Genomic DNA, 16,770 nt, shown 5'->3' on the forward strand with positions numbered 1-16,770 from the left:
TCAATTTAAATGTTCTCTGCTCTCCTGGCCAGTCCCCCTACCTTCAGTTTGTGTTCTTTTCCCACAGTTTGGAGCTTGCATAGTTGTAATGGAACCAAGTTATCCTGCCTTATCTTACTAAGAAGTTTTCCTGTGCTTTCATCTCAGAAAGCTTCTCCTAGGGAGTTGCCAATGCTAGATTGACTAGGCCATGTAAATCAAACTAATGGCTAAGGACCAAAATATCCTTTGATTGCTTGTCAGATGGATGCTATAAACTGGATTCAAGGAAGATAGTACAGAGAGGGCTGTAAGTCCTAGGGAATCATGACCCAAGTGATAGAGAAAGGACTGGACCCTCAACAGTGAACTGTAGCGTAAGAGAGACTTGCTTACATAACCTTTTCTTCCCGCAGGTAGCTGCACAGGACCACGGTGTAGAACTGCTGCTGTTGCTTTGTTGCGCTTTGTTTTTGGAGGGAGTAGTGGTTGGCTTTGCACTGGAGGCTTTGGAATAGGATACAGTTCAATATAATGAAGCAAAAGGGTTTATACAAGTGCAAGTGAAAGGAGGAGCGGAGTTTGGAATAACAATAAAAACCTTAAAATGATAAGAGTCTATCTGAGATGAGAAAAAAATCTAAATTTCTAAAGCTGGCAATTTGTTTGTAATTTCCCATGTCATTTTTAGCTATGTCATCTGTACAAACAGTGGATACATATGCATGCTACCCAATGTGTACTACAACACATAGGCAGACCTAGACTGAGTCTGCCAAAATTCATTAATGATGCTCCTGGATCATATGTAAGGCGACAATTTAATCATGAGTATTTTTGGTAAAAGCCATGGACAGGTCATGGGCAAGAAACAAAAAATCACGGCCCGTGACCTATCCATGACTTATACCATAAATACTCCTGAATGAATCTTAGGGGAAGGGGCACTGCTTGTGGGGGGAGACCCAGGGGCCAGCAACTGCTCTGGCCACCGCCGTGGAAGGGGGAGTCCCAGGGGACCAGTGGCTGCTCCAGACACGACATGGGAGGAGTCCTGGGGGGCCAGTGGCTTCTCCGACTGCCACTGGGGGGAGGCCCTGCGGGGGCCAGCAACTGCTCCAGTCACTGCCAGGGAGTGAGGAGCCCTGGGGCCAGCTGCTGCTCCGGCTGCCCTGGGACAGCTGCTGGGAGCCGCCAAGCTGTGGGAGCTCCAGCCGCTCCTGAAACTGCTGCTCAGGTGGTCCCAGGGCCAGCTGCAGCGGCTGGCTGTGGGGCCGCCCAAGCGACTGGATGCAGAGGCACTTGAGTAGGGACCGGTGTGGCTGTCTGCAGGACCGCCTGAGCAGCTGGCTCTGGGGCCAGCTGATTGGGCGGCCCTGCAGTCAGCCACACTGGCTGCTGCAGAAGTCACGGAGGTCACAAGAAGTCACAGAATCTGTAACTTCTGTGACGTCCGTGACAAACACTGAGCCCTAATCATATGTACTTTGCAAAACTACATTTTTTTCAGGTTTTCCTTCCCTTTGCAAACTACTCCAGACATTCTCATTTCCTCCTTTGCAACTTTTACAGTCAGTTGGTAACAATCAGTAGTAGAGGAAATATACTATGCTTCAAGCATTGTTGCCTTTCCTACACCAAGTGGAACAGGATTCCAGTAATGCATTCACTTTACTTGTCATCCTGTCCTTTCTTCTGTAAAGACTCAGTACACATGGAAATAATTTCCTAGGAAATTGTGTCTGCAGTAGGAAATTAATTCATTATTTATTTGTAGAGTACAGGGTAAGTGCTGTTAGATGGCTTAACTTTTCAATTCCTTGCATTTGTGGTGGTCTGTCAGAGGTCCTGTGCTTAGCAACCTTGCCTGTTTTACAACAAAGTTTTATTGTTGTTTTGTTTTGTTTCTGTGATGTAATATATGTTTCTCCCATCTCCTCTCTAGGAAAAGAAAATGAAATAGTAACTATTTCTCCAAGAACATTGTTTGTTTCAGCTAAAGGATATATGTTCTTAGCAGCAGGTAAGAAAATTTCCATTATAATTGTTTATTATTAACAAATGTCCTGTGATATCTGCTGCCAGTCCTCTTTTGGATGCCACTATATCTTCATTGACCTTGTGAAGGAAAAGCATTGATGTTAAGTGTAGTTATCTTCAAGTGTGGCCCATTCCTCACAAGCAGAGTCTGAATGTCTGTATTATAGGCAGTGCTGGTAGCAACATCTATCTGTAAAGCTACCTAATACTTTTCAGCATAAACACCTATAACTTTGCCAAACTTTAATCATTCATGCAGAAAGTTTTCATGCCTTGGGCAAGGTTAATTCTCACTAGAGCTGTCAATTAATCACAGTTAATGCATGTGATTATTTCAAAGCAAATTAACTAGATTAAAAAGTAGTCAGTTAATTGCAGGTTTAATCACACTGTTAATAGTAGAATACCAATTTAAATGTATTATAAATATTTTGGATGTTTTTCTATTCACCTCATAGAAGTCCACTCAGTCCTACTTCTTGTTCAGTCAATTGCTAAAACAAACAAGTTTGTTTACATTTATGGGAGATAATGCTGGTTGCTTTTAATTTACAATGTCACTTGAAAGTAAGAACAGGTATTGTAGCTGATGATGCAAAGTATTTACATGCCAGATATGCTAAACATTTGTATGTCCCTTCATGCTTCGACTTGTAGGCGCTAAAGTTTTACATTGTTTTGTTTTTGAGTTTTTTTCACAAAAGTATAACCTTTTGTGAAAAAACATGAATTCTATAAAATTCTGTTGCCCTGTAACTGAAAAATATAAGAATGGAAATAAATATGGAAAGGATGTTAAAAAGTATAATAATAGAAAAGTTGCAAGGGTACTAATTGAGAGAGTTTTATTTGCTAGATTTTTCCCATATTGAATTAAGAATCCTTGCACACCTATCCTGTGATCCAGAACTTCTGAAACTATTCCAAGAACCTGAAACCACTGATGTGTTTACTACACTGGCTTCTCAATGGTAAGAAGAAAAGGAGTACTTGTGGCACCTTAGAGACTAACCAATTTATTTGAGCAGGAGCTTTCGTGAGCTACAGCTCACCTCATCTGATGTAAACTAGGCCAGTGGTTTTCAACCTGTCATCTGCAGACCCCTGGGTGTCTGCAGATTATGTCTAAGATTTTCAAAGAGATCCATACCTCCATCTGAAATGTTTTAGGGGTCCACAAAAGAAAAATGGTTGAAAACCAATGAACTAGACCAACAAAATGACAAAAGTACCTTCAACTCTTGTATTACTGTATATTCATAGTGAAATCTTGTATTTAGAAACAATACTTATTTCCTTGAAAATTTGTTACTTTTTCAAAAGATTGGGAGCTGACAAGCACACCAAAAGGATTTCAGAATTATGAAAGGGTATTAGAGTTCCTCACCCATGTCCTCCAAAGCAATGCAGGGGTTCTATTCACCCCCTTCTCCTCCACAGCTCTCATTACCATTGAATATATGAATAATCTCTCTCAAGGCTCAAATAATACTGACCTAGATGAGCCTGACGACTAGAACTGGTCAAATAACTCATTGCAAATAACATGTTATAAATCTTGACAATTTTTTATTGCATAGTTATTCACAAATACATTTTAAAAGGATCGGCTCAGCTGTTGACATAAATTAGCTTCCTGAAGGATTACAAAACATCTTTTCTCTCTGTCAAGTCTCCTGATGATAATATTCTCTCTAATTACATCACAAGTATTTTGAAAACCTTAGACATCTGCTAAAGGCGTTGGAAAACAAAGTTCTGCCTGTACAGAAAACAGAGAGGACAGCACTCATGGGATTCTTGTGGCTCCAATCAGGGCTTATCTACTTGTTGATACTTCAGTCTCCTGGCAGACCCTCAGAGAAAGAGCAGTGTTTCACTCCTTATTTAATTAAGTCCTTCTCAGCCCTGTTCTTGGGATTATTACTCTTTGTTGATCTCCAGAGAATGAAGAAAAAATGGTGTATTTCTAGTAACTGCATTATTTAAAGTGTATACTTATTAGTAAGGCTATGTTTTAGTCACAGGTATTTTTAGTAAAAGTCATGGATAGGTCACGGGCAGTAAACAAAAATTCATGGCTTGCGACCTGTTCATGACTTGTACTATATACTCCTGACTAAATCTTGGGCTAGGGGTAGCCTGGGGGTGCCACGGGTGTTCGGGGATGGGCGCTCGGGTGGGAGGCGGACAGCGCGTGGCCTGGGACCCCCACTGGTGCTGGGGAGGGGTGGCGGGGCTGGCAGGTTCCCTACGTGGCTCCATGCCTCCCTGGAACCAGTGACATACCCCTTCCTCAGCTCCTAGGCAGAGACGAGGCCAGGCAGCTCTGCACACTGCCTCCACCCCGAGCACCGGCTCCGCAGCTCCCATTGGCCAGGAACCATGGTCAATGGGAGCTGCAGATGTGGCACCTGCAGGTGGAGGCAGCGCACAGAGTCCCCTGGCCATGGCTCCACCTAGGAGCCAAGGGATGTTGCCACTTCCAGGGAGCACCTCCCGAGATAAGCACCACCCTAAGCCCTCACCCCCTCCTGAGCCCCAACCCTGAGCCTCCTCCCACATCCAAACTCCTGCTGCTGCTGTGGGGGGACAGCGGCCCGAAACTGCCCCAGCAGTGGCCGATGCACGTGGCCAGGCACACCGGCCACTGCAGAAGTTATGGAGGTAACAGAAAGTCACAGAATCCATGACCTCCATGACAAACTCGCAGCCTTACTTATTAGTTTGTATATGGTAGTACCTAGAGACACCAACTGAGATTGGGACTCCATTGTGCTAGGCACTTTACAAACATGCAGTAAGAGACAGTCCATGCCCCAAAGAGTTTACAGTCTCAATAGACAAGATAGACAAATGATTGGAGAGAGAGGGCGTAGCGTACAAGCAGAGTGAACAAAGTGATGGTCTGCAAGCCTTATGTAAATTACCCTTTTTTTGTTTTTCTTTTTTTTATTTGTTTGTATGGAATTTTGTTGGGAGCAAAGTGGGGAGAAAGGCCATCCACAGTAAAGGGTGTAAAAACCAGTCAGGCACCGATAACATCATCAGAGTCCATCAGTCCCAGCATCTGCTGATTTTCTCTGCTACTGAGTTTCTACTAAAAGAAAAGGAGGACTTGTGGCACCTTAGAGACTAACAAATTTATTTAAGCATAAGCTTTCGTGAGCTACAGCTCACTTCATTGAGCTACAGCTCACTTCATCGAGCTACAGCTCACTTCATCGGATGCATCCACCTTACGATTCTTCAATCAATGCAGGTGGGATGGGTAGCCTGATGGTACAAGACTCACGGATGCACAGATCCCCAGGAGTGGAGCTCTAGAAAGACAATCGACTGATAAGAGCACACTTATTAGAAAATAATTGTTAGATTCGATTTTGAGCATCTCCTGATATAATTAAGTGTGACATATTATCATGTCATTGGAACCTCTTGGAATTAAATCCTTATTCCATTTTGGAGGTATATTGTAAGTGTATGCATGAATATGAATCAAATTTTGTCTCAGTTCTGGGCAGGGCTCCAGATATGTTATTCTCGTCAGTAATCTCACAGCTCTTGGCAGCTTCCAGCCTCGTATAGTTGCTACACAGGAACTTCAACTTCAATGAAATGTTACAGTCAAATATTTTTATCAGATATGAGTGAGATGATGTGTCTACAAAACTATTACATAATGATTCTTCAAACAGTGGCTGCCTTCTCTTTTCAACTTCAAGAAAACTTTCTGTTTGGAAGCAACTTTATAATATACATATTATTATGATCATTATTAATTACAGAAACACCCAGTGACTTTAACCAGGATCGGGGATCTAGTGTACTAGGTTCTGTATGAGCACACAGACTTTCTGTAGTTTTCTCTCCTTCTTGCTGCTTAAGAAGTCTTCTATTAAAAACAAGAACTTTTAGAATATTTTGTCATTCCTAATTCTTATTCAGCTCTTGTAGTCAGAATCCTTAATTTATGACATATGTTTAGCTGCTGTGGAAACGATTATGATATTGCAAAGAGACTTATGGTTTCAGATGGGTTATAAGCTGTATGGATCCAAACTAACACTTAAGGACATATTTTAAAATTCATGCCCTACATTCTGCCTGGAAAACATTGAGTATCTGAATGTGTGCAAATATCTAATTTCCATACACTAGGGTACAGTTTGTGTATGTGGTGGTTCTATGTAAATACATGGCAAATAAAACATAACAATCTAAAAAACAGTGAACAAAATAGCAAAGACAAAAACACTGAGTACACTGTGTTTAAACATAGCCAGTACAAACACTGGTAAAACAAAAACATCTAGTAGATAAAACATTTTTCCAATTATTAAAACCTAACGAAGGTTAGAAGACACAGTGTTTGCTTATTGCATATTAAGTGCAGTAATCGAAGAAATAAGCAAATAAATAGTTTTTATATAAAACTAAAATTAATTAAAATGTAAAGATCTTGTAGAAGGAAGTTGAGTGCAGGTTAGTTGTGATTTGTAGTTACACACTCAAAGACACTGTTTTGCCCTTTGATGGCTCTTAAGCAATGATTAACTGCTAACACTACCTACATGAGAAAGCACCATGATCTACTAGAAAGAGATACCTGCACTTGGGCCAGGAACTCCTCCTATATTTCAAGTCTTGCTCTGCCTCTGGCTCTGTTTGGTTCTGGAAATAACTTGATATAAATATTTTCTCTGATTTTTCCCCCTCTGTAAAATAGGGATGATAATACTTAGCTCACAGCAGTGTTATGAGAGTTAATTCATGTTTATACAGTGTTTTACCTTTTTAAAGTGCTATATAAGTTCTCAATTTTATAATTATATATGTCAACGTATCACAATAATCTTAAAACAATAAATGAGTTATTTGAATTTTCCCTTTAAGATGATTGTGATTCAAACAGAATAATTTCAATGCTAATAAATTAAGACTTAATTATAGATCCTATGAGGTTGACTTGAGAGGCAAATGAGAGGCAATAGGAGGCACACTCATCCTCCCTGCCTTCCCCACAGGCCCACTGTATCTCCCCAGCAGTGTGCCTGAAAAGCTCTTGTCAATTTTGCATTTTCCCTGATGGCTGAAAGTGAAATTGACAAGATCCTTCCAGGCAGGCAGCAAGGAGCCCAATTTTCAAAGGTTTATAACTTTCAAGGCCAGAAGGGACCATTGTGATCATGTCTGACCTCCTGTATAACACAGACCATAAAATTTCCCCAATATAACTCCTGTTTGAACTAGAGCATATATTTTTATTTAAAAAAAAATCCAATCTAGATTTTAAAATTGCCAGCAATATTCTGGATGGAAAATGAAAATTTTTTAGCAAATTGAAATTTACCTGTATCAAATTTTGATTTTATGAAAAGGGCATTTTCTGTTGAAAAATAGTTCCAGTGGAAAATTTCCAACCAGCCCTTTTATCTCTAACATAGACAACCACAAATACATTGCCCTAGTGCACCACTCATCATCAAATACAGTGAAGTTCAAGATTTTGGTCCTAATCTTCAAAATGCTTTATATAATTGGTCCAAGCAACCTGCAAGATCACCTCGCTCTCCATAATCATGATTCCCCATGACAGTTTCATTTCTCTGGAAGAATAGAACTGTCACCACAAGACTGAGACTCATAAGAGGGAAAATGAAAGCTTTCTTGGCAGCTGTCCAAGCACTGTGGCGTTTACTGCCACAAGAGATCCAAATGACAACCAACTCAGAGTAAAGTATAAATCTGACTTCTCTGACCTAGCCTTCCCACAATAAATGAATAATAAGCAATTTTGTTTAAAAATTCCACTTAGAAGAAGGAAAGAGAGAGTATGACTTAAATCTGGGAGGCACTCAAATACTAAGGTAAAGTGCTGTATCGTTCCTAGCTAGGCAGAGGGATCAATAGTTTATGAATTCTCTGTCAAAGATAGACTGGGATTAAAGAATAAATGAAGTTAAAAGTCAATGAGTCCTTTTGGTGTCCTGTGGCAAAATGTTTTTCCTGACTGCATTGTGGCTGTAGATCTCTGATATAAAATGGAGGTTTGTTATGCTTTTCAGCTGGGGAGCAGTTCACCACCACAGGATGTGCTAGTCCTGGTCTTGGCATACCTATTTATGAAAGCACTTAAGCACAGACTTAACTTTAAGCATGTGCTTAAGTGCTTCCCTGAACGGGGCCATCAGTACGTGGCTGATATGTTCCCCTGAGTCAAACCACTGGAATTCACCTTTCTGCTTTGGTTATTTCCTTTTAACTTGTCCAGAACTACTGAACAAAGTTCTTTCTGCTGCTTCTTTCTCTGGTGTCTGACTAGGTCTCCACAGTTCTTTCAAGAATTGCCCATATAGATTTGTGGAAAATGAACTACTAATAATCTTCAAAGGCAGTGTGTTTGAGCATAACTGGTTAAATAATGATTGAAGCCCTTCTCTGCTAAATCAGACATCAGGCTAGAGGCCAAGTCAATAATATTGCATAAATGTGTGAACTGAGCTTCAGGTATCAGCCTTAAGTATTTTGTTATGCAGCAGAAACGCTGCTTTCGGACCTCATGCTCTAAGACATTCATGTGCAGAAACCAGCAAGGTCATAACAGATTTGAATTCACTGAGACAATCTCTACTCAGACTTGTCTACGTATACCACAAACACCCTAAGAGATTTATGAAGAACCTTTGTCCTGTCTAAACAGTAACTAAGAGACCATTTAATATATAGCCTATATAACCTAGCCTCGCCTGTAAATCATAAGGTTTAGAGAAAAACTCTACCAAATAGTAGTTTTACAGATGTATTAAGGTGAAACTCCAACACTACCTTAAGTCAGAAATTTAGAATGAGAATGCAGAGCCACCTTATACTTATGCAAAAAGAAAAGGAGTACTTGTGGCACCTTAGAGACCAACAAATTTATTTGAGCATAAGCTTTCGTGAGTTACAGCTCACTTCATTGGATGCATTCAGTGGAAAATACAATGGTGAGATTTATATACACACAGAACATGAAACAATGAGTGTTACCATACACACTGTAATGAGAGTGATCACTTAAGGTGAGCTATTACCAGCAGGAGAGCATGGGGGAGGCGGGAGGGGGGCTTTTTGTAGTGATAATCAAGGTGGGCTATTTCCAGCAGTTGACAAGAATATCTGAGGAACAGTGGGGTGTGTGTTGGAGGGAATAAACATGGGGAAATAGTTTTACTTTGTGTAATGACCCACCCACTCCCATTCTCTATTCAAGCCTAAGTTAATTGTATCCAGTTTGCAAATTAATTCCAATTCAGCAGTCTCTCGTTGGAGTCTGTTTTTGAAGTCTTTTTGTTGAAGAATTGCCACTTTTAGGTCTGTAATTGAGTGACCAAAGAGATTGAAGTGTTCTCCAACTGGTTTATGAATGTTATAATTCTTGACGTCTGATTTGTGTCCATTTATTCTTTTACGTAGAGACTGTCCAGTTTGACCAATGTACATGGAAGAGGGGTATTGCTGGCACATTGGTAGATGTACAGGTGAATGAGCCTCTGATGGTGTGGCTGATGTGATTAGGTCCTATGATGGTGTCCCCTGAATAGCTATGTGGACACAGTTGGCAATGGGCTTTGTTGCAAGGATAGGTTCCTGGGTTAGTGATTCTGTTGTGTGGTGTGTGGTTCCTGGTGAGTATTTGCTTCAGGTTGGGGGCTGTCTGTAAGCAAGGACTGGCCTGTCTCCCGAGATCTGTGAGAGTGATGGGTCATCCTTCAGGATAGGTTGTAGATCCTTGATGATGCGTTGGAGAGGTTTTAGTTGGGGGCTGAAGGTGATGGGTAGTAGCGTTCTGTTATTTTCTTTGTTGGGCCTGTCCTGTAGTCGGTGACTTCTGGGTACTCTTCTGGCTCTGTCGATCTGTTTCTTCACTTCAGCAGGTGGGTATTGTAGTTGTAAGAACACTTGATAGAGATCTTGTAGGTGTTTGTCTCTGTCTGAGGGGTTGGAGCAAATGTGGTTGTATCGTAGAGCTTGGCTGTAGACAATGGATTGTGTGGTGTGGTCTGGCTGAAACCTGGATGCATGTAGGTAGGCATAGCGGTCAGTAGGTTTCCGGTATAGGGTGGTGTTTATGTGACCATCGCTTATTAGCACTGTAGTGTCCAGGAAGTGGATCTCTTGTGTGGACTGGTCCAGGCTGAGATTGATGGTGGGATGGAAATTGTTGAAATCATGGTGGAATTCCTCAAGGGCTTCTTTTCCATGGGTCCAGATGATGAAGATGTCATCAATATAGCGCAAGTAGAGTAGGGGCATTAGGGGACGAGAGCTGAGGAATCGCTGTTCTAAGTCAGCCATAAAAATGTTGGCATAGTGTGGGGCCATGCGGTTACCCATAGCAGTGCCGCTGATTTGAAGGTATACTTTGTCCCCAAATGTGAAATAGTTATGGCTGAGGACAAAGTCACAAAGTTCAGCCACCAGGTTTGCCGTAACATTATCGGGGATAGTGTTCCTGATGGCTTATAGTCCATCTTTGTGTGGAATGTTGGTGTAGAGGGCTTCAACATCCATAGTGGCCAGGATGGTGTTTTCAGGAAGATCACCGATGGATTGTAGTTTCCTCAGGAAGTCAGTGGTGTCTCGAAGATAGCTGGGAGTGCTGGTAGTGTAGGGCCTAAGGAGGGAGTCTACATAGCCAGACAATCCTGCTGTCAGGGTGCCAATGCCTGAGATGATGGGGCATCCAGGATTTCCAGGTTTGTGGATCTTGGGTAGCAGATAGAATACCCCTGGTCGGGGTTCAAGGAGTGTGTGTGTGCAGATTTGTTCTTGTGCTTTTTCAGGGAGTTTCTTGAGCAAATGCTGTAGTTTATTTTGGTAACCCTCAGTGGGATCAGAGGGTAATAGCTTGTAGAAAGTGGTGTTGGAAGCTGCCTAGCAACCTCTTGTTCATATTCCGACCTATTCATGATGACGACAGCACCTCCTTTGTCAGCCTTTTTGATTATGATGTCAGAGTTGTTTCTGAGGCTGTGGATGTCATTGTGCTCTGCACAGCTGAGGTTATGGGGAGAGTGATTCTGCTTTTCCACAATTTCAGCCAGTGCACATCTGCGGAAGCACTCTATGTAGAAGTCCAGTCTGTTTTAACCTTCAGGAGGAGCCCACCCAGAATCCTTCTTTTTGTAGTCTTGGTAGGAAGGTCTTTGTGGGTTAGTATGTTGTTCAGAGGTGTGTTGGAAATATTCCTTGAGTCGGAGACTTCAAAAATAGGATTCTTGGTCACCACAGAACTGTATCATGTTCGTGGCGGTGGAGGGGCAGAAGGAGAGGCCCCAAGATAGGACAGATTCTTTTGCTGGGCTAAGATTGTAGTTGGATAGATTAACAATATTGCTGGGTGGGTTAAGGGAACTCCTTGTGGCATGTAGTAGTTTAGATAGTTTAGTGTCCTTTTTCTTTTGTAGAGAAGCAAAGTGTGTGTTGTAAATGGCTTGTCTAGTTTTTGTAAAGTCCAGCCACAAGGAAGTTTGTGTGGAAGGTTGGTTTTTTATGAGAGTATCCAGTTTTGAGAGCTCATTCTTAATCTTTCTCTGTTTCCTATAGAGGATGTTGATCAGGTGGTTCCGCAGTTTCTTTGAGAGCGTGTGGCACAAGCTGTCAGCATAGTCTGTGTGGTATGTAGATTGTAATGGATTTTTTACCTTCAGTCCTTTTGGTATGATGTCCATCTGTTTGCATTTGGAAAGGAAGATGATGCCTGTCTGTATCTGTACCAGTTTTTTCATGAAGTTGATAGATTTCCACTCCATACGGCTAAATTCAGTGCCTTGCATAATGACAGGTTTCAGAGTAGCAGCCGTGTTAGTCTGTATTCGCAAAAAGAAAGGAGGACTTGTGGCACCTTAGAGACTAACAAATTTATTTGAGCATAAGCTTTCGTGAGCTACAGCTCACTTCATCGGATGCATTCAGTGGAAAATTACACAAAGGGTCATTACACAAAGTAAAACTATTTCCCCATGTTTATCCCCCCCCCCACTCCCCACTGTTCCTCGGACATTCTTGTCAACTGCTGGAAATGGCCCACCTTGATTATCACTACAATAGGTCCCCTCCGCCCCTGCTCTCCTGCTGGTAATAGCTCACCTTACCTGATCACTCTCGTTACAGTGTGTATGGTAACACCCATTGTTTCATGTTCTCTATGTATATAAATCTCCCCACTGTATTTTCCACTGAATGCATCTGATGAAGTGAGCTGCAGCTCACGAAAGCTTATGCTCAAATAAATTTGTTAGTCTCTAAGGTGCCACAAGTACTCCTTTTCTTTTTGCACACACAGACTAACACAGCTGCTACTCTGAAACCTTATACTTATGGAACACTGTGTAGAAAGGCTTAGATATCAGAACGTGGATTATAGTTACTATCCTTGCTGATTGAGCCACTAGGAATGCTATCTTAATGTGTGAAACCAGGAAAATTCCTTTAATCACAATACCATGCTTCCTTCCTGGATAAAATGGTGACATAAGCCTAGGAATCTCAGTAAATATTACTTTTTCAGGGCCTTCTCCAAATTATACAAGCTATTTGAGGATAACAGCAATTACTGAAGCTCCTTAAACAAACGTATATAGTGTAATATAACTGCAAAAATAAATCTTCTATTACCCTGAAATGCATATTTCCATTTCAGACCCTGGTGTCAGAAAGATAATTATCTCTGTAGGTAATCATTTTCAGGAAGTGACTAAAGATCTAGTCATGTCCCCATATATATGCTGTTCCATATGAAGTTCGTTGGTCTACTCTAAAGAAATCCCTATGAAACTGTAGCCTCGGAAGCACCTCCTGGCAACTAAAGAAGATAGATTGTTGGAAAAGTGTGGTGTTTACTAGTCAAGTTCAAGTACTTTTCAGCTCTTCCAAGTTCACTTTCATTTCAGAGTTTTATCATCTGAATATGGGAGCAAAGAGAACATTTTTGGAGTTCTTGTGTGTGCAATAAATTCTTTCTTATCTTCTACAGATTAAAAATAGGATGAGAATACAAAGTTTAACCATTTCTATTATAAACCACTTAGTACCATGAAGACAGAAGGACATATTAATGAAATTCCAGACCTATATGTGGTATGCATTGAAAGAGAATTACCTGAATGATGTAGCTAACTGACAGTATTCGAATATTAAAATAGATTATCCCCAGTAAATAGTATATAATTTAACTTACACACATTATGATGATAACAATCTCTCTCCAGATGTACAATGATGCATTTGTCCTTCACTGCTATTTATCTTTGATGCTACAAAAACAATGTTATAAAATATTAAGACTGAAAGTTTAATGACTTAACCAGATTCTGGATAGGACTGATTAGTCTGTGGTAGAAAAGGCTTAGGTCAGGATTCAGTCTTGAATTTCTTTTAGTGTGATTGATGTGACTGGTTTCTCCTTTCTCAAAAACTAACAATAACAAGAAAATTGGTGTATGATTCTGAATGGTGAAATTGAAGTTGTTTATAAAAATGAAAGAAGATATAATTTTGTGGTAATATAAAGTGCTCAAGACTTAGGGTAGTCCAGGACTGAGAGAACTCTGAAGGGATTGACAGTGACCCAACTTTTACTGTTCCACTTTATGGTTTGCATTTTATAAAAGCCAAACCCACATGAAACCCCTTCAATGTACCCCTTTCCTCCCAATCTGTTTCTTCCTATTCAGACCCTGAGCCGCCTCTCTTTGCCATTCCTTGCTCCATTGATGGGTAAGTTATAGATTTCCTGCTTTCTGGGTAATTAGGCTTCCTGCACCATGTCTCTTCAGGTAGGGCCACTGCTCACTTAAATCCACTGGGTCTTCAGAGAGGTCAGGAAAAGGTTTGTCCCCTTCAAAGGCATCCAGAAAGAAGGGGACGCACCCTTTCCCTGTATTCCACTGCTAGATGAAATAGCAGAGGAAACAAGTGTCCCATATTAGGACAGTGCATGTAAGCAAAGGAATCCAAGTGGATCTATAAAACTCCTCTTTAAAGTTAGTTACTTTGAAGAGTGTTTCTTTACATCTTGTCACAGGATGAGCTTGGTTGGCTCCTTAAAAGGACGAAGTTCACCTCACTTCTCTGGACATCGCCTCTGCCAAAACCAGAGGAATCTGAGAACTTGGAAGTCATGGGAACTGTAGGCTGCCGACAGAGTATGTTGGGTATAAAAGGCTTGCTTTTCTCTGTCTGAGGGAGGTCAGGGCAATGGTCAGACATGCAGTGAATCTCTCTGGCAAGGAGGAGACAAGAGACAAGTGTGCTGATGTTGCTGAAAGGAAAGGGCTTAAGGAAGAAGCCTGCAAAAGTAGCCTGGAGAGGAGCTGAAGAAAGATCTATTGAGGAACCTTTCATGAAGGGGAGAAAACTGTTGAAAAAGGGACGAGATGTTCACCCAGACCCTGTTGAGTGGACTGTAATGCAGAGATGTAATGTCTTTTCCTTTTGGACTGCTATATTGTACTCTGGGAGAGGGAGGATTTTCGTTCAGCTGAAGGGTTAAACCACCCAACTAATAAGATAAATTGAGGCACTGGCCATATCTGATAATGGGAAGATTGCCATTTAGTCTAGCAGGAGCCACAGTGAGACACGGTGACTGTGTACCTTCTCCCTGCTGGTTCAGGCTACTTCCTGATCCCCCAGAAAAGCAGTGGATTGTGGTGGACAGTAGTTCTACCTAAGGCAGCCCAAAAAATATAATATAGAAGAGGAATTGCCTTGCACTTCCTGAAGACCTCTGGAAAGTCAGCAGCAGCAAGCAGAAGGGACACAGAAATGAGGGAGAAGCTGTGAGGGGGTAGAGGGATATGAAAGGGCAGGGTGCCAGGGCTCTTCAAGTCTGGAGCTAGGCTCATTGTATCTATATTTAGGTAGATTTTGGCCTACCCTTATTTCAGGTGAATTAAGGGTTTTTCAGAACCTTTTGCACAATCCTAGTTGTTGCCCTGATTCCTCTATATAAATTTACAGTAGCATATATTAATGGCAGTCCTTAGGCTGATTTCCACCTACTGTTACTTATAAGTATAAACATCAGTCACAAGGGGAAAGAAATTAAGACTAGTCCTAAATCTAATACTTAAAAATTGGAAGCTAAATTTTAATAACAGTAGATAATAAAACAGGAATGGAATATATACATTTTACAAAGGAAAAATTGCTTTTACATACAGGAAAATGTTAGATAATAGCTACAAAGCCAACAACGATTACTTGTGCTTACCTACATATTTTTATAAATATATTACCAACAGTGTCTCACATTACTCAGGAGATGCCTGGGCTTCTGTTCAGGTAGTCTAGGGAATCAAGCAATCAGACTTTTCTTCACTGTCTTATGGATGAGACATATCAGCCTAGGGCTCCATCTTTGTCGACAGGCTTTTCAGACAGTCACAGACTATTCCATGTGCTGCTTATACATAAGTTAGAGCACGCTGTTTTCTGAATGTGGTTGCCCAACTTCTCACTGTTCTCAGTGTTGAGCTCCAAACTACATTTATTCTGTATAGGTTTTAACAATTTGCTCATTACCATTGTATCTGAGCACCGGCTTCCAGTAATGCATTAGGGCAATGTGACTACACTTCTGTCACATGTTGCTTGCTCTCTCATCCTCTTCCCATAGAGAGAGGAGTGACATGTCTTATTTTAGTAGATTTGTTTTTTGTTTTTTTGATAATTATACCTGTTGTTGTGGGTTCATGTTAGATAAGTGAAGGTCACAGAATTGCTCTTTGCACTGGGAGCAGAAAGTGGTGAGGTTTGTGATAGTCCTTAGTTCTAGTTCATTCCACAGTCTCAGACCTCCCCCAGAGAAGGTTCAGTTCCCACACAGATGAGCTTTATCTTACCATTGAGAGTTCCATTACACCAGCAAAGTGAAGTTGTCAACCACAGTATTTATCACAGAGTTTTAAATGGTCTTTAGGTATCCTGGGCCCCGGCCATGGGGAGCTTTGAAGATAAGGACTCAGACCTCATTTGAAATTCTATGGGAAGCCAGTGTAGAGAGTGGAGGACACGGGTAGTATGCTCACTGTAGCCTCTGTGACTGAGGAGACCTGCTACAGTATTAGTTAGAGTTTCCTAAGTGCTAAGATTTGATGTCCAGTTACATTACGCTGTTGTAGTCCAGTTGTGAGGTGACGAAGGCATGAATAACTCAGGCCAGAATGGGACAGTCTCCTAGCCAACTGGAGAGGGTAGAAAACTTTACTCCTGGCCATTGCAATGTGAGAGCTCAGTGAGGAATCTAAGACTACTCCTAGACTATGGACTGAATTGATCAATTGTGGATATGAACATTGTCAAAAGAGACTGCACTCAAACTACTTTCCTCTGCCCACCAGTATCAGTATCACCTCTCTTTTGCTCTAGTTCAGCTTCAGCCAGATGGTCTTTATCCATGAAATGATCTCATCCAAGCACTGGGCCATCTTGGTGGTGGTCATGATGTCATATGTGCTGGGGGATAGGAAGAGGCAGAACTGTGTGTCATCTGCATATTGCTGCCACTTAACTCCTTGTCATCTGACCAGTTCACGTAGTGGATGAATGTAGATGTTGAAAAGGACCAGAGAGAAACTTGATCCTGGTGGAACCCCATAAGTTAGGGGTGGAGAGATGTAGTTTCCCATCATTGCTCATTGGATGCATCACTCCAGGAAGGACTCAAAACGTTTTAGTGCATTACCCGGGATTCCTGCCATC

At 41.3% G+C, this 16,770-nt stretch overlaps 1 protein-coding gene across 1 annotated transcript in view; it reads left to right on the forward strand.

The window, feature by feature from the left end:
- POLN (DNA polymerase nu) overlaps window positions 1-16,770 on the forward strand; it is a 192,962-nt gene that overhangs the window by 140,136 nt on the left and 36,056 nt on the right. Inside the window, exons 16-17 of the mRNA XM_077816181.1 lie at window positions 1,925-2,002; window positions 2,876-2,990. Coding sequence (XP_077672307.1) covers window positions 1,925-2,002; window positions 2,876-2,990 — 193 coding nt within the window. The remainder of the gene's footprint in view (window positions 1-1,924; window positions 2,003-2,875; window positions 2,991-16,770) is intronic.

The sequence above is a fragment of the Eretmochelys imbricata genome, chromosome 4, assembly GCF_965152235.1.
Source record: "Eretmochelys imbricata isolate rEreImb1 chromosome 4, rEreImb1.hap1, whole genome shotgun sequence".
In the NCBI taxonomy this organism is placed as follows: domain Eukaryota; kingdom Metazoa; phylum Chordata; order Testudines; family Cheloniidae; genus Eretmochelys; species Eretmochelys imbricata.